This window comes from Capra hircus, chromosome 2 (genome assembly GCF_001704415.2).
Source record: "Capra hircus breed San Clemente chromosome 2, ASM170441v1, whole genome shotgun sequence".
Lineage (NCBI taxonomy): Eukaryota > Metazoa > Chordata > Mammalia > Artiodactyla > Bovidae > Capra > Capra hircus.
In genome coordinates, this window is record NC_030809.1 from 13,318,958 (window position 1) to 13,336,723 (window position 17,766).

Genomic DNA, 17,766 nt, shown 5'->3' on the forward strand with positions numbered 1-17,766 from the left:
GGAGAGGGGACCTCAGGGCCAGGAGGCCTTCCCTACCACCCTGCCTCAGAAAATGAGGAGACATTTAGCTTAGCCAGGAGACATTTATAATCTATTGGATTCTAATACAGGCCCTTTGGGCTCGCAACAGGTGCAGAGCTCAGAGAGTGCAAATGAAGAGAACCAGGCAGATAGCGGGGGTCAGGGCTTTTGAGGATGCTCCCTGTCATGGGCACCCAAGAAGGTGAATTTTCTGATTTTTCAAAAGAAGTTGGACATCGTGATGCATGTGGGATGTCTCTGATAAACCCTCTCACAAAACAAAAACAAAACAGAAAGAAAGAGACACAAACAAGAAAAGGGCTGTCTGCTCTGGGGCACTATATCGGAAAAAATAATAATAGTAATAAAGCACAAACTCAGATTCCAAAGTTCTGTATTTTTCAAAATAAAGATCACACATTGTTTAGAGACAATCTACACAAGAGTTACAAAAAATAGTTGCCCAGGCATAAGCATACACAGGTTTGTTAATTATACACATATGGTTACAAGTGTGCTTGCAAAAAAGTTCATTGGAAATATACACAAGGCTCTGAAAATGTACACCGTGTAGTGTTACAATTCTATATTCAAACAAGGAAAATTGACAGTATGTTACATTCACTTACAAGTAGACAAAATGCAAAATACAGTTCATCTTCTGTACAAAAAGGAAAGGCAATTCACACTTTACAAGGTGAGAGGGGCTCTGATTGTAAGGAAAGTTAGGGCGGGGTTGAACTTTGCACGTCCTTTTGACTGTCACAAAATAAGCAAAACATTACTTTCTTAGGATTAAAAAAAAAAAAAACCACTAGTGTGAACTGAATCATCTTGAATAACATTTAGAAAGGATCTCGCTACTATCTGACTAGGTGACAAATAAAACCAAGCTATTTTTTTTCCTTTTTAAAAGTTAACTAGGCTGTATAAAGAACATTTATTCCTTCAAAAGAAAAAAAAAATTTACTTCTGGTTGAAATTACAATTTACAATATACAACACTATATGCTACGACCATAAAAGGTGTGAATATACACTGAATGCACAGGGCTGGCTAATTTTCTTTTCTTACCAAAAAACGTGTTTATGTTGATTCAAACTTCTCCACATTTACATTACAGGTATACAAATGTACAATTGTACAATCAAAAGTATGTTCGACTACTAGGGTACATTATAGATACAGATTAGACATCAAAACAAGAAAATACTACAAATTTGTATATATGCAAAGTCTACACCAAGTATACACTATATATTTATAGAAGCAAGACCAAAAGCAGAGTTGGATTTTTTTTTTTTCTCATGCTAAATAATCAGATTTTTGCCTTTCAATGTTAACAGAAAAAAATCCAGTAGGCAGTAAACAATCATACCTGCCCGGCCTTGAAAGACATTCTGGGTGCTCACATCTCCTCCTCACAAAACGGACTACACTATTTTCTTCAGCATAATAGTCTCCAAAAAAGGCAATTTTCAGAAGTTTCATAAACTTAATGTCATAAACTGAGGCTTTTGCAACTCTGAAATGATTTTCATTATATATATATATTTATATATATATATTTTTATAAACACTGTTAAATGCCAGTTTGGGGTCATTTAACTAAAATTCAGACTTCTCAGGGTTTTTTTTTTGTTTGTTTTTCTTTTTTACTAAAATGAGGACGTGGGGAAGAGCTATTTGCAAAACTTGCCAGTGAGGCAAATGAGTTAAAAACCTTTTTTCTTTTTTTTTTTTTTTAACTTTTTTGTTAAACCAACCACCCTGAAAGTTTCCACACGTGGAATATAGATACAACATTGAACAAAATATGTGGCCTCCCATGTACACTGGTTACCTATGTACAAGTATCCTATACACCAGTAAAACAACAGGGCAATTAGTCAATTAAAAAAAATAATTAGTACATGTTATGTGTAATAAAATTAAACAAATTTACAAAGGCTTTTCCACTTGTGGATTTGATTCCTTTTTTGGGGAGGAGAGGGTAATCCTGGAGCAACCATTTACCCATTTTTGGATTCTACACTGGAGCATTTCTGGTTGCTGGTTGGATTCACCAGTGGGCCGTGAGTTCAGTGGGAATGAGGGCACGGGGTGACACTGCCTCAGATGATACCATTAGGGGGGCCACAGATGGGCCCCAAGTCAACGCCATTCTTCATGTAGTATTTCTCCAGCTTGGCCAGGATGTGCTTGCCGTAAGTGTACTTGCGAAGAGTCGCGATGTGGGGCCGGATCTACAGAGAAAGCACAGTCTGTTACTCTGGCCGGGGACAGGCTCAGGGGGCTCCAGGGTAACTTGCTCCTGGACACCACGAGGTACCAACAGGTACACAAACGCCACAAGCAACATCTTTCAGTAGCTCAGCCTGAGCACCTGAATTCACAAGCTACACTGACCCAGCAGATGAGGAGAGCAGCTCCTGTCCTGAGCGCTGATGCAGGAAGTGAGGGCTCTGGAGGTCGGACAACCACAGACCACTTCCAGGACAGCGTGTGGAGACTGGCATCCCGTGACACGACCACACCATCCACCGCCGGACGGCAGCCCCTGAGGGAGCCTCTCGGCCCCATGGCTCTCCTGAGCAACAGGGGCTGCTTTCTGGGGACCACGAACCCTTGCCCTCATCACCTGACCCTGCTCTCCAGCTCACAGCGAATCACAGAAAGCTACTAATGATAACAATAAAAACGATTAACACAAGCCAAGAACCGTCCACTTTGAAGCCTCGTAAGAGAGGTGTGATCATCCTCGTTTCACTGACGAAGACATGGAGGCACGGTGGCTAAGTCACTCACCTAAAGTCCGACAGCCCCCACTGTCTGGCTGCTCCTCTCACAGCTCTGCTCCAGCCTCACCCTTCACCTTAGCCCTACGAGCATCTCTTCCGTTCCCCGCTGCCCACCCCCACCCTGGGGCAGACCCATACCCACAAGTCCCGTGCATCCCACACAACTCGGGAGGTGCTTCCTCTCTGGAACCACCTTTCCTTGTTGGTGACCTCACAGAGCCTTCTACAGACCTCAGCTACAACACACTGCGTTCAGAATCATTTGTGGAACCACCAACATGCCACAAAGACAGTGAAGACCCACAATATTGACCTGCTTCCCCATCACAGCTCCCCAGGTACTCACTCAACACAGGACAACATGCCAGGGAAGATAGACACTCTCAAGCCTGAATGTTCCATGCAGACTGGTTTGTCTGTTTAGTTGTGCCCTCAAAGCAAGGAAGGGTCAGGTGGCTCCAGAAACCACTTCTGTAACCCACACAGGACACAGACCCGTATTAGCTTTACACTCTCACCTAGGAGCCAGCCTGGGAACTGCGCACAGTCCTTGGCTTGAACTCTGAGCTTTGGCACCCAGACCATTTGCCCAACCCTCCTAAATAAACTCACTTGCAGAAAGGACACCACACTTCCATTTGGGTTGCAATCACGACCACACACATAGCTGATGCTTTGGTCCTTAGTACTTGAGGCTCCAAACCCCTTGCTTTTGGCAGCTCTGCTTTGGAAACTAAGTGAAATTCAATTCCTTCACCTGTCTGTCCCCAGGCCTGGCCCACTGATGAGGCCAGCCACCTGACCTCTGCATCTGCCTTCTTCAAGACAAACACCAACAATGTGCAACTACAACACCGCTGAGCTCCCTCCTGCACTTGATCTAAAGGGAAGTGGAAAGCAGCCTGTTCCCCTCAATGCTGCCTCTCCCTAAAATGGGTATGCCTAGCTGTGAAAGAGTTCAAGTCAGGCTTTTCAGATTCTTCGGACTCCCCCTCCCCTCTCAACTCCCTCAATCAAACCAGCTGCGAAGCCCCATTCTGTCCACTCTTCTTGAATCTCAAAATCGCCACTCCCCTCCTGGCTTAACTATTTCAACAATCTCCTGTCCAGCCCTCAACTGCCTCCTTTCCTCCAAGGTACTCATCAGCCAGGACCACTATTTGAAACGTAAATGTGATTCTGGCACCACAGTCCTGTCCCACTTAACCTGCTGTGCTTCTCCATTTAAATACGCCGCCTTGCCTCCCACTTCCAAGCCTGCACACACTCGGTTCCCTCCACCTGGAAAGGTGCAGGGCTTTTTTCAAATATTGCTCTCGTAGGGAGCCTTCTCTGTATCCCCATATCAGAAGAGGCACCCTTCCACATTCTCACGGCCCTCCCCAGTATTTCCCCAGCGTCAGTGTAACTGTCTACAACACAGTGCCCTGGTGAAAGGAGAGCACATGTGCTTGTAGGTACCTGGTAAATGAATGAACTCCCAATGTACTCTGTGTCACCTACATTCCCTCCGCCCTCGCCAGCATCTTGACAGGCCCATCTCAGTCCCACAGCGTAAGCACTCTGGACTCCCCAGCCTTCCACTGCCATCGCCAACACCAGCATGGTGTCCCGTTTCGAACTGGAGGTGGTGGGTGCCTCGTCTGGCTCAGAACTTGAGTCCAGAGTAAAGATTCTCATTACCGAACTCTGTTCTCAGAGAGGGCAAGTGGCTCATCACTGCCAGACCACGGTCACCCCCTCCTTCGAGAAGGGCTGGGTGAATTCAGAGCCCAAAGGCTGAGGGCTCCAACGGGCAGAACCCGAGGCTCGAGGTACTGCCTCCCGCAGACACAGTGCGGCCTGCACACCCGCCTGGGGGCTGGCTGGGCTTCCCCAGCCCCGTGGTCTGTGTGGGGCCGGCTGGACCTCCTCCATGACAGCTCTGAGGCCGTGAGCCTCTTCACGCGCTTTCTGTGTCAGCTCCCACTCACAGCACACAACACCTCAGATTTCTGTCCCATTTTTTCCTACCTCCTCTGTAGCCTGGACTTCTCCTCCTACGAAGTCTGCCCTCAAAGGCGTGAGCACAGGCGCTCACGTCACCCTTCCCCACGTGTGCTCTGTGGGCAGTGCTCGGTCTCAGCTATCTGTGTGCTGGCGACTGGCACACAGTGGGCACCAGGTCAGTGTGCCAGACCAGGTGCTGCCTTAGGCGGGAGCTTGTTCAGTAAACGGTGGTGGAATGAACGATAAGAGGGAGGAAAGGAAATAAGGTAAGGAGGTTGATCTGCTAGACTGAGAAGCTGGTCTCCTGGAAGCCAAGAGGTAGAAGCATGGCCTGAGGAACCGGGAGGGGACTCCCCCACAGAGACCGAGTTTAACATTCACACCAGTGAGTTACTGACGGAGGGGCAGCAAACACAGGGACAGTGGCCACTCCAGATAAAAGGGTAAAGAAGTCACAATCCAGTGACAAACTGTGCAAGAAGCAGCAAGATGCCCACCCTCCTTTAGAAGCGAGGGCCAACTCCTCCTCTCTGACTGAGACCTGCACAAACGCCTACCTTGTGCATGACGATCTTCCTCTGAGCTGGCTCTGCCACATCGATCATCTTCTGGACCACGTAGTTGGCATACTGGTCCTTCATCATGGTGTATAAGGCACTGTGGGGACCATCGTTCATGGTGCACACCTCGTCGATAAGCACAGCGCGCTCTGTACGGGAGGCGTGAGTGACACACTTCTCCACAACGTTGCTGTAAGGAGACAAATCCAGGGCCAAACCTTAGCGGGACCTCGTTAGGCTGTGCTTATTTGGCCTGGGCTCTGACCTCAAGGTCAGCAGCAAATGAGGCTTCTTGGAAGATTAATTCCTCATCTGTTTGGCTCTATGAGACCCTATCTTTGCCATCTGTGATCTCCAACGTCAACAATGGCCAAGCACAGGTCATGGAGGGTACCAGACCCAACCATCTAACAGGGGAGGGTAAACCCACGTAAGTAAAGGTTCATACAACTGGTTATGAACTGAAAATAGGTAATGAACATAATTTCAACAGGCATCAACATCTATCAATCTCCTCACCTCTGTGAGCTTAATGGGGCCAAAAACAAGTTTCTCTCACATCTAAATCCCTAGTGCCACACACAGAGCTAGGCAGTTAAGAGAGGCCCTATAGACTTGCTGAGTGAAGGCAGACACAAGGAGAAACCACAGTCATCAGTCAACTACTTCACACTGTCTCTTAAGAACAAGAAGGACCCCTAGGTGTGCCGCATTTCTTAACACTTCACAGATGTCTCAACCTCGGAAAAGAAAAAAAAAAAAAAAAAAAATGCAGTTACTTAAATCAGAGTTCCTCTAAAACCCAGAGGGACTGACTGCAGAAGCTGATTAAATCACATCCAGCCATGCTAAAGGGCACTCCTCACCCAGGAGTGATTGATTACTCATGAATGTTTGCTTCTGGACGTCAGCAGCACTCTGCTTCTGTGCCTCTGTGGGTATGAGGAAGTTGTGTGATGTCTAAGAACAAGAACAATACTTATCCTTTGTTTCTGTATTACTGGAGCCAATACTTGGCAAAGAGAACATCTGGTAAGTGGGCGGCTGAACACTCTGCAACAATTTCATGACTGGGGGAAGAGCTGCTCTGGATCACAGAACACTCAAATAGAAAAGGAACTTTCAAATCTAGCTAATGCAGAAAGCTCTTTTCTGACCATTCTGAAAGATGCCCATTTAGCCTCTGCATGAGAATTTCCAACGATTTGGAAGTGATTCTGGGGCAACTGACCATGTGAGTGACTGGTTCTCTTAAACATTCTTTATATACTAACATAAATGTTCTTCCCTGAAATTTCACCCATTTGTCTTAGTTTTGCCTTCAGCGGCTGAAAAAATGATGTCTATACCTATTCTAGGAACACCAGAAGGCAAGAGATAGTGCCTTCTTTCAAAGGCCAGCCCTATATAATTGAAGAGTCATCACAAATAACCACCACCAAGTCCCTACTCCAGGTCCCTACCCCAAGTCCCTACTTCGATTTTTAAATCAAGAGAGGGTGCTCGTTCCACATCACTCTGAAAGGACCCTCGCCATGTTACCTGGTTCAGCATACTGAGCCTTTATTGCGTACATGCTTTTATTTAGAAAACAAAATTCTCAAGCTAAAATGTTTAAGAACTACTACCATCCTTTCTTCAGACATTGTCTACCAGACATTTCTTCACTCTTTCTTAAGAGAGAGTAAATCAAGTCTGATAATCACATGTAAGACCACAAACAGCCTCTCCCTTCTGACACAGCAGCAGTATGCGAAAACTTTTCCCCTCACGTTCCTCCCACAGCACTCTGCAATTCAGCATGAACTGAAGGTGTGGCGTGTGACAGTGAATCTCCTAATAGACACTGGCTTCTCCCTTAGCAGAAAAGGGAGTTAGGACATTACTAAGCCAGTCACGATATCCAAATGTTCAAGCAAAAAATCATCACTTTTTAGAACTGCCAGGCTGAGCTGCCCTTTCATCCACCCAAGACCAGAGTGGTCAGATTTAGAACAGAATTTTCTACTAAGCTAGGCTGGCAACAGGACACTCATTCTTCTCGGTAGAAGACTGACTCCTTGACAGTAACCTGTCTTTCAAGAAGGTATTATAGGATCACTCACTGATCAGGATCCCACCTGGCCAAAGCCTCCCTGCCACCTTAACACACAATCCATATTGTTCCAGTCTTTAAAGTTTATTCTAGTATTTCTGAAACTGTGGTTCTTAAATTGATGGTGGGTGATAAAATCAACTTAGTGATTTGAGACTAGCTTTGTTTGTTTTTTTTTTTAAATGAAACAGAGTAGTCAGTATCAATTAATTATGGGCAATCTTCAGTTATGTGTGTATGCACGTGCCTATGCATTCAAAGGTAATGGAAAATTTACTTTGTATTCTGGGTTACCATCAAAAATGTCATAAGGTCACTAACTGCTTAATTGGTTTGTTTCTATTCAATTTTCAAATTTACTGGCTCTTTTGTTATCTTTAAGAGTACTGGAGTGGGGTGTCATTGCCTTTTCTAATTCTCTGCTAACATTCATCTTTTCATTTCACTATATACACATTTTCCTTTACATTTTTGAGTGTAATTTAAATGCTTTATAATACTTTAAGTACCTTAAAATATAATATTTTAAAATACTAATTACTTATATAAAATTCATAAAATATATAATTTATAAAATTATAAAATTCATACTTTTATATATACTTTTTCATAATTTTAATACAAACTTATTAATTTTAATTTTTAAAATAATAGTTTTTATATAATTATAAAATTATATACTTTATAAAATGCTTTATAATCCTTCTCTGCTAACTCTAACATCTGGGTGGTACGGAACTACAGTCACTGGGGATTTTTCCATTTTCATTTTTTCTTCTTGAGTATAGGTCACATTTTTCTGTTATCTAGACATGACAAATGATGCACTGTATACCCTGATTTCTGTCGATTCCTAAGAGTATTACTCTCCTAACCCCTTTTTTGGGCATGCAATATCTTTGCTGAAAGCAAACTGCAACCCTCTCCCATGCAGTAAGCAGCAGATGAAACCTCCACTAAATTCTTTCAGCCTTGGTAGGGTTGCCTCGAGTTTGTCCTATGCAGTGTGGTTCAGGAGTGAACCAGATGCTTAGAAAGTTTAAATTTAGGCTTCCCCCTCCTCCCTGGTTCTCTTCCTTTCCAGAATCTCTCCCCTGTCACTCTGCCACTGCCTTCTCAGACCACCAGTGATTTTCTATCCCAACTTAGCCTACAGATTAAAACTTTCCTAATTATAGTCAACAACACCTCTTATAAATTTCAAAGTTACTAACAGACTAGATCTTTAATGGTTCTCAACACAAAAATGATAATTATGTGACATGGTAACAGCTAAAGTTACTGTAGGACTATTACAACATATAAATGTATCAAACCAGCAGGTTGCACACTTAAAACTTGCACAATGTTATGTGTCAATTATGTATCTCCCGATTCTCCCAAAAAGGGAGGTGTGGGAGGAGGAGAAGGAAATATTCCCAATGCAGTGAACCTTCTCTCAAGTATCAACAACCTCCTCTACTCACTTCTGGTTATCGCTCTGCTCCTGGTCACCATCTAATGTCTGCAGGTAGTTTCTGGCATTTTGTCAACAATTTATTAGTTGTTATACATGAGAGAATCGGGCCCAAAATAGCTACTCACTCATTATCAGACCACAACCCTAATACTTAACTATACAAGGGTGAGACATTAAATACACTGAACAAGACAGTAAATAGGACTGTAACCCCAAAAAGAGACCAAAGAGGTTCTGTCTTCTATTCTCCTGACCCTAGCAAAAGTCCATAAAAACTAAAACAAGGTCTAGGAGATGATCCTAATGTGGTTAGGGTGCTGAGACACTGGATCTGGGGTGCTTTTATTTTCTGTCTCTATTTTCCATGCTGTAATAAGATTTCATAAATTAAAAGTGAACAATTTAAAAACATCAAGGCTGTATGAGTCACACCTGCCCTGCAATTTACTTTAAAAACAAGAGAAGAAAGATATTCCAAAAAATACAGAGAACTGTGTTATGCGTAAGATAAGATACACAGACTCCACTCAGATCAGATCATTAACCCTATGGAGGGCCATCAATTTCTTCTTTAATCTCTGCTACTTATAAGTTACTTAAAACATCTTTCACAACCTGGGAATAACTAATACATTTAATTATTGGGCTGGTATGATATGAAGACTTGGTAAGAGATTTTGAAGAATATGAAGGCCTTATACAAAGAAATGGTTACCTTCCTTTTAACTCCAGTATCAATGAGGAAATTAAGTAAAGAACATTTCACAATTCCAAAAAAGTAAATTCCTGAAATACCCAGTTTACCAGAGTACAAAAATGTATGTGCTTTAGAAACAAATTCCCCAGATTTCAACGTGGCTCACTCTAGGGGAGTAAGGAGCCAACTAAGAGACGTCTTATGTTTCATATTTTGCAGTAGAACTCAATACCTATATATTACTTTAAGGAAAATACACATTAAAAAGAAGAAGAAGAAGAAAAAAGTACGACAATTTCTATAGACCTAAAATGCTATTTAATCATTTTTTCTGGAAAACAGTCTGTGTAATTCAAAGCACATACCTTGCAAATTTGTGCTGACTCAACACAAGTACATTGCCTCGAATTTCTGCTACAATTTTACTTTTATCCTCAGGACGACCATGCTCCAATACATGCTGGATTACGTAATTTCCATATTGATCCTGTTTCAAAAACAACAGAAAATTTTTAATTTATTTAAACAAGCTCTATGCTACCTAAATTCTGACATTAATCAACACCTATCTTCCTTTAACACCATGATGGCTTACCTGAATACTAAAGAACACATACGGAATTTTTTTAATGGGTAGGTAGTGACAATTTTTCCCTATCATTACAAAACAGGAACGCATCATTTCTAGACAATGGAATGTTTCTATATATATTTATGCTGAAAGGTCTTAGTCAGGGATTTCAAATAAAGAGCTATTTTTCTAACAAATGTACACGTGGGTCTCTGCACCCATCTTTAACAAAGAAAAGCTGGAAACACTGGCAACACTGAGTTAAATACCGCCACAAGCAGACAATGGAGACACTCATCCCAAGGGAAAGAGGCCTTTAAAGAATAAGTGTGCGAGCAAGGAACTCCAAAGGCACAAATATTTATTTGTAAGATGTAAAAAATTAAGTGCATACAAAGAATACTTTTTTTTTAAAAGTGCCTATGCCAAATATGTCTGCTTCTGGACAGTAGGATTATGGAACATTTCTTGTGTTCTGCTGCTCCTTTCTGCACTTTCAATTTTTTCTACAATGAATATTAATACATTTATAATCTCACATCTCTCAGCAAAACAAGCACCACTCCAAAAATTGCTTTAAGACAACACACTACATGAAGAAAGTGTTCAAACAGTATGATATGGGAGAAAATTTTAGCACAAGCAAGACAAATTTAAAAAACTACAGAAATCAACTAATCCATTTAGTTCATTTGAAAAGATGAAACTGGCAGACTACATGGCCTGCCTAAGTGGCCGCAGAGAGCTTAATCCATGATAGGGCTCTGGCCTTTGACAGTTCCTGGCAGATCTCTTGATGACTCAGAGGTAGATCTCAACTTCAAGGGCAGGGTTCTACTCATCACCCATATTCATAAAAGATGAACCAGGCTGGTATAAATGAAAACTTGCCCAGAATTTCAATGGGCATTTTAAACACATTAACCCCTTCTGGAAAAGCAACCTGTGCTGAGAAAACACGTAAGCCCCCAGGTGCTTGCAGTTAGTCTACCGGCAACTCCACTACCTGTACAAGTTGCTCTGTGTGCTGGTGAAGCTCCTCTAAAATAGGGAGTGTCTGGTCGGGGAGACAGTGCTCCAGGATCCTCTGAATCACTCGGCAGCCATAAGGATGCGTGGACAAAGCAAACACCTAGGGCAAACCAACACAAACAAGAAAACCAAAAATAACAGGTGCCACTTTTAATACTTCAGTATTATTTATATACATTTTCCCATTAATTTTCCCAATGACCTCGAGAGACAGTCATGATTATTCTTGATATACAGAAGAGAAAACCGAAGTGCCTAAGTTTACATAATGTGCCTAAAGTCTTACAGACAGTAAATGACACGGCCAGGATTTTATTTCCTACTCTGACTTCAAGTCCAAATTATTAAGTATGGCATTTAAGTTCTCTCTGCAAATAATAAAGTGTGTATGGACAAATGAGGATAAACTCTATAATTTCTTAAACCCATTCCAAGAATTCACAGATTTATACAATTTCAAAACTAAGAAGGACCTTCCCAAAAAGTTATTTATAAAGGAACAGAGAATTAATTAAGGTCATAGAAAACACAGTTAAAGAGTCCACGGTGTCAAATGATGGCTTTAAAAACAGAGAAAGGGTTTGGACCAAAGCCTGAATGCTTTCACATAACCACAGGATAATGTTCTGAATTGAGTTGGGGTGTTTTCCAGCAAGAAACGATTCCTCTTTCGTTGAGTCTGGAACAAGGGGAACACACAGGCTTCAGATCCAGAGGACCCAGTCTCAACTCTGCCCTTCCTAGCTGAATGACCTGGAGCATCTGCACCTCAAATTTATTGTCAAGAATAATGACAGTAATGATGAGAACACTTAATACGCTCCCTAGTGGCTCAGACGGTAAAGAATGTGTCTGCCATGCAGGAGACCCAGGTTCGATCCTTGGGTTGGGAAGATCCCCTAGAGAAGGAAATGGCTACCTACTCCAGTATTCTTGCCTGGAGAATCCCATGGACAGAGGAGCCTAGGGGGCTACAGTCCATGGAGGGTCTCAGATGTTAAAGTGTCAGCCACAGTACTAGGTGTTTTATACGCAGCTTCATGTGTACAACTGTGCACTTGAGACACTGTACTGTTCTGCTCAATTTTAGCTTTATAAAAATGGTAAACACTCAGTCTAGAACAACTTATTTCATTCAACATAGTGATTCAAGTATTTACATATAATACTATGAGCTTCAATCATTTATTCTGTGTATTTGTAGAGCATAAAGTTGAGAAACATTTTTTTTTTTTGGGGGGGGGGGTCCTAATCCTCTCCTGATAGACATCTAGCTTATTTAATCTTTTCCTATTAGGAGACTAATGCTGCTTTAAACACGTCTAAACATATCTCGTGGTGTACATGACCAAATATTTCATTAGGTATGTACCTATGCCGGGAATGCTGAACTTCAAAAGAGTATGATCCCTGGTTGAGGAACTAAGATTCCACATGTCACGTGGCATGCCCAAAAAAAAAAAAAAAATAAAACAAAAAAAATAAAGAAAATGATCTACTATTTGTGGTCTTATTTTGCATTTTCATGATTACTAATGGGATTACTTTTTCATATTTTCTTCTGTCTATTCAGGCTTTCAGCCCATTTCTGAATTAACTTGTATTATTCTCTTTGATTTTAAGAGTTCTTTATATATGCTGGTTATCAATTCATTGGCATTTTCCATCTTGAAAATATTCCCCCTCATTTGGTGGCTTAATCCGTTTACTTTTTTGTATATTTCAAGCACACACAAAAAAAGGTCTTAAACAGAGGTACTCTTTTATAAATTAACTCAGAAAATCCCAAATAATCCTCAGTTACTGTTTGGGCTTCCCTTGTGGCTCAGCTGGTAAAGAATCCGCCTGCAATGTGGGAGACCTGGGTCTGATCATTGGGTTGGGAAAGGAAAGGCACTCCAGTATTCTGGCCTGGAGAATTCCATGGACTGTATAGTCCATGGGGTCGCAAAGAGTCTGACACAACTGAATGACTTTTACTTTCAGTGTCTGTACTCTACTTAACCATTGTTGTAATTGAGCAAACCGCAAAGCCTAAACAACTCTAAAACCCCATTTTGAGGCAGGCTTTAGCAGTTCACGTGACTATACCTGAAAATTTAACTGATATTTCCAATCTCTCCTCCTTTTCAAAAACAACAACAACAACAAAAGCTGTGGTATGCAAATTATCAACTCTGCTTGGAAGCTGGTGCTAAAAGCACACTGATTCTCATGATATACAATAAACAGGAGAAATCAGAAGCTAGGTCTGGTTGGGTGCCACTTAACAGAGTTCAAAGCAGCCTGATCATTGCCCCATCCAATGCCCCAAAATTAAGAAGCACCTTTGTGTTTTCTTAACATTGGGGGCAGGGGAATGGAGGGGAGGTGGACATGTAGGACATAAGTCAACCCCTGCATTAGAAATGCAGAGTCTTCACCATCGGACCACCAGGGAAGTCCCATACCTTGTTAAAGATATATATAGTCACATATAAGCTGTAAGACTGGTTTTGTTCATCACCTAAATTTTGAAACATGATAAAAACTTTTTACTTAACCAAATGAAAAAATTTACTCTTCAAATATAAGACTTAACCAAATGAAAAAACTTACTCTTCAAATATAAGACTTAACAACTCTGATGATACTATCTCATCCTGACTGATCGGACATCTGCTTTAATGATGGAGAGAAGATCCATGGACAATTAAGGGGAGAGCTAGAGGTGCACAGAGCTAGTACCTAGTAACACTGAAGAGGACTGCTATTTACTGCAGTCTAAAATACACTAAAAGGCCCTGAGAACACTCCCATCGTGTTCTCGGCTCACAATGGAAATACCCATCAACTTGTTTCCCTTGTTTCTTTACTAAGTCACTTACCTGCCCCTTAAACGCATCGATGATAAACTGCAGAGACTGGGGCTGCACACATTCGATGCACTTCTGCACCACGTGATTGCCATTCTGGTCTTTCACACACTTGAGGACGTGGCCATCCAGTTCCCGAACCATTTCATTCTAGTTGAGACAAGGAAAGAAAGCACCACCAGAATCACAGAGAGCAAAAACCTGGACAGTCAACATTGTCCTTGCCAAACACAAAAGCACAGAGCAGGGAATCCATGACAATGAAAGTGGGACAACTCAGCTGTGGCACTCAGACAACCTTGCTAACAAATGAGGACTGGAGTTTTTCCACGTGATAGCAAATTTTCTGTAACAATCACCAGGCTTAAGAAAAGTTCTCTAACTGGCAAAAGACCTCTTAGAGTTCCAAAAAAATGCAGTCAACTTCAAACAGAAAGGAGCCAGTATCGAATCAGCTATACTGTATTAGAGACTATCACATACAATTCACCATTTGTCACCATGACAACCCTGTAAAGTACCCATCACTAAAAATGACAGTAGTTAATCTAGCGTTGACTCTAGCTAGGCAGACCTCTAAGTGTTTAACATGATCTGACTCATGGATCTGCCTGACAATCCTCTGAGGGGCCACTATTACAGATGAGGAAATCAAGGCACAGAAAAATTAGCTGATTTGTTAAAAAGCATAGACCTGGACTTGCCCCAGTTCAAACCCAAGTAATCTGACTCCTGCATGTGACGATACACAGATAACACAGATCATGTCAGCAAATGACTAGTCAATTAAATATTACCCTGCACCCTCTCCTCCACCCATATATATGAATATATGAACATACTCAGTCTGAGAAGGGTTAAAACTACAGACAGTGACTGAATCAGAACTCTAGCCTGAGTCTGTGACTCCAACATGATCTTTCCACCAGGCCAGACTGACTGCATAATCAGCTGGAATAGTACTCTCAGTTAATGAAAAGTGTCCAAAGTCAGGGAAAATACAGGACAAGACCAGACATTATGTGGTGTGTATGTGTGTGTGGGTGACATGGGTACCGAAAAAGAGCCATTGGGATTTTTACTGGACGTCCTCCCGAAACTCGCTGACTCAGGTCTCCTTAAGCTAAATACATGCACAACAGCTGGGCCCTGGTACTTTCTGCCCAATTTCTTTGCTGTATACAATCTCTATATATTAGCTACACAGTGCTGACTCTATATTTATGGTATGGGAGAAGACAGCAAACCAGTTTAAGATGGTGACATTTATGAATACAATTGTCTTAAACCCTTGAGATGTTAAGCATGTAAAGCACTAAAAGATTTTCTAATTAAAGAAATTCAACACTACACTGCCAGGGACTAAACAAGCAACAGATTCAGGACAGTTTGCTGAAGCAACTAATCAAATGTCAGAAAAGAGTAACTTATGAAACATAATTATGAGAATGATAAACACAGGATGATGCCTATATAAAGATAAAACACAGGAACAGTTCTAATAATCAAAATGAAGGGGAAGTGGCTTCCCTAAATATGTTCTTGAGCCCAAAGAGGTAAAAACTCCACTGGAGATCAATTTATTTCACCTAAAATACACTTACATCTGGAAAACACTAAAGGTAGTTTAGACCCAGAACAGGAATCACAGAGAAACCAGATCAGGAAAAGATACTCAGGAATATACAGGGTAGAAAGAACAATGGGGGTCAGGGTACAGGGAAGAGAAGGGAGACATAAACTACTATAATGTAGCCATTGGATCAGAAAACAAACACAAAAATATAGTAAAAATTTTAAAAAGTCAACAATGTATCATATTCGTGGGAGAGGGCACAGATGAGGAAAATACCTGGGAAATCAAAATTTCCTGCTTGATTTCAGTAAGCAGGCATTATGGTCAAGAGAGGGGAAAAAGTTCCATGAAAATTAACAAGGAAAGATTCAGTCATCGCGTTTTCATCCTGGAACATCCCAGGGAAAATTAAAGCTGATAACGATCTGAACATTAGGAGAACACAAACTAGCAGCCTCGCCCCTGCTTCTGACCGCTCACACACAGCATCCTCTTCCTACCGCTGTGCCTCCTGTGCTGGGCACTGGATGGAATGAACTCCCAGCGCGCTGCGTGTCATCTACATTCCCTCCGCGCTCGCCAGCATCTTGACAGGCCCATCTCAGTCCCACAGCGTAAGCACTCTGGACTCCCCAGCCTTCCACTGCCATCGCCAACACCAGCATGGTGTCCTGTTTCGAACTGGAGGTGGTGGGTGCCTCGTCTGGCTCAGAACTTGAGTCCAGAGTAAAGATTCTCATTACCGAACTCTGTTCTCAGAGAGGGCAAGTGGCTCATCACTGCCAGACCACGGTCACCCCCTCCTTCGAGAAGGGCTGGGTGAATTCAGAGCCCAAAGGCTGAGGGCTCCAACGGGCAGAACCCGAGGCTCGAGGTACTGCCTCCCGCAGACACAGTGCGGCCTGCACACCCGCCTGGGGGCTGGCTGGGCTTCCCCAGCCCCGTGGTCTGTGTGGGGCCGGCTGGACCTCCTCCATGACAGCTCTGAGGCCGCGAGCCTCTTCACGCGCTTTCTGTGTCAGCTCCCACTCACAGCACACAACACCTCAGATTTCTGTCCCATTTTTTCCTACCTCCTCTGTAGCCTGGACTTCTCCTCCTACGAAGTCTGCCCTCAAAGGCGTGAGCACAGGCGCTCACGTCACCCTTCCCCACGTGTGCTCTGTGGGCAGTGCTCGGTCTCAGCTATCTGTGTGCTGGCGACTGGCACACAGTGGGCACCAGGTCAGTGTGCCAGACCAGGTGCTGCCTTAGGCGGGAGCTCGTTCAATAAACGGTGGAATGAATGAGTAAGAGGGTGCAAGTGAAGAAAAGGTAAAGAACAAGGTAAATTGAAAAAGTTTTGTTTGTTGGGGTCAGTTGGGGTACAAGAAATTGACTACTTTACTTTCTTCACCTCTTGCCAAATGAAAAACCCACCTCTAAAATCACACCTACTAGAGACTTAATTCTGGTCAAAAGGAAACGTGTTTGAAACCACTGGTTTTAACACAAGACACTTGATCCACTATAAATTTACAAAATTAACTGCACAATTCATGCTTGCCATGCACAGAAGGCAGCCACAAGCACCAAAGGAAAACTGAGAGAACACTAAAGACTGACAAATTTACAAGGTTCACCACATGCACCGTGAAGAAACACCGAACACCAAGAGAAAAGTCAAAGGGGAAACTTACAATTACCTGCTGGTCTGAGGGAATGAACTCAAGAGCTTTCTGGATAACACGGCAGCCATACATCTGCAATGCCAATGACAGGACGTGGCCTCGAATCCGCTCAGCCAAAGCCAGCTTCTGTTCAAGGCTGCCAAACTAGACATAATGTGTGGGTGAACACCATTACTTAGGTAGAAAGAAAGAAACCAGAGAAAGCAAAGCATTCATTATTCTGTATCAACCACTGGCATACCTCTTTTAGCCCTGTCATCTGTGATTAACTAAACCTTTTGTTTATAAACCCTTTGTTTCTTCAAGGCAGTACTTATCAGAATCTGATTAAGAGGAACTCTTTTTAATGTTAAAAACACTTCTCAGATATCCAACTGTAGTAGTTTCTGCTAAGCAAATACCCAATTCCTCAAAGATGCCCTTAACTCATCAATACTAT

At 42.4% G+C, this 17,766-nt stretch overlaps 1 protein-coding gene across 13 annotated transcripts in view; it reads right to left on the minus strand.

Annotated features, from left to right (window-relative positions):
• The window catches only part of PUM1 (pumilio RNA binding family member 1), a 123,230-nt gene continuing 105,862 nt past the window's right edge, over nucleotides 399-17,766 (minus strand). For 10 of the 13 annotated variants that reach the window (XM_018057310.1, XM_005676742.2, XM_018057274.1 and 7 more), the window contains 6 exons: nucleotides 17,337-17,471; nucleotides 14,094-14,231; nucleotides 11,201-11,326; nucleotides 9,989-10,110; nucleotides 5,370-5,562; nucleotides 399-2,268 (listed from right to left, as the gene is read on the minus strand). In XM_018057310.1, the coding sequence (XP_017912799.1) occupies nucleotides 2,137-2,268; nucleotides 5,370-5,562; nucleotides 9,989-10,110; nucleotides 11,201-11,326; nucleotides 14,094-14,231; nucleotides 17,337-17,471 (846 nt within the window). In that variant the 3' untranslated portion in view covers nucleotides 399-2,136. The remainder of the gene's footprint in view (nucleotides 2,269-5,369; nucleotides 5,563-9,988; nucleotides 10,111-11,200; nucleotides 11,327-14,093; nucleotides 14,232-17,336; nucleotides 17,472-17,766) is intronic. The other 3 variants (XM_005676740.2, XM_013973724.2, XM_005676739.2) reach the window with 1 other exon arrangement.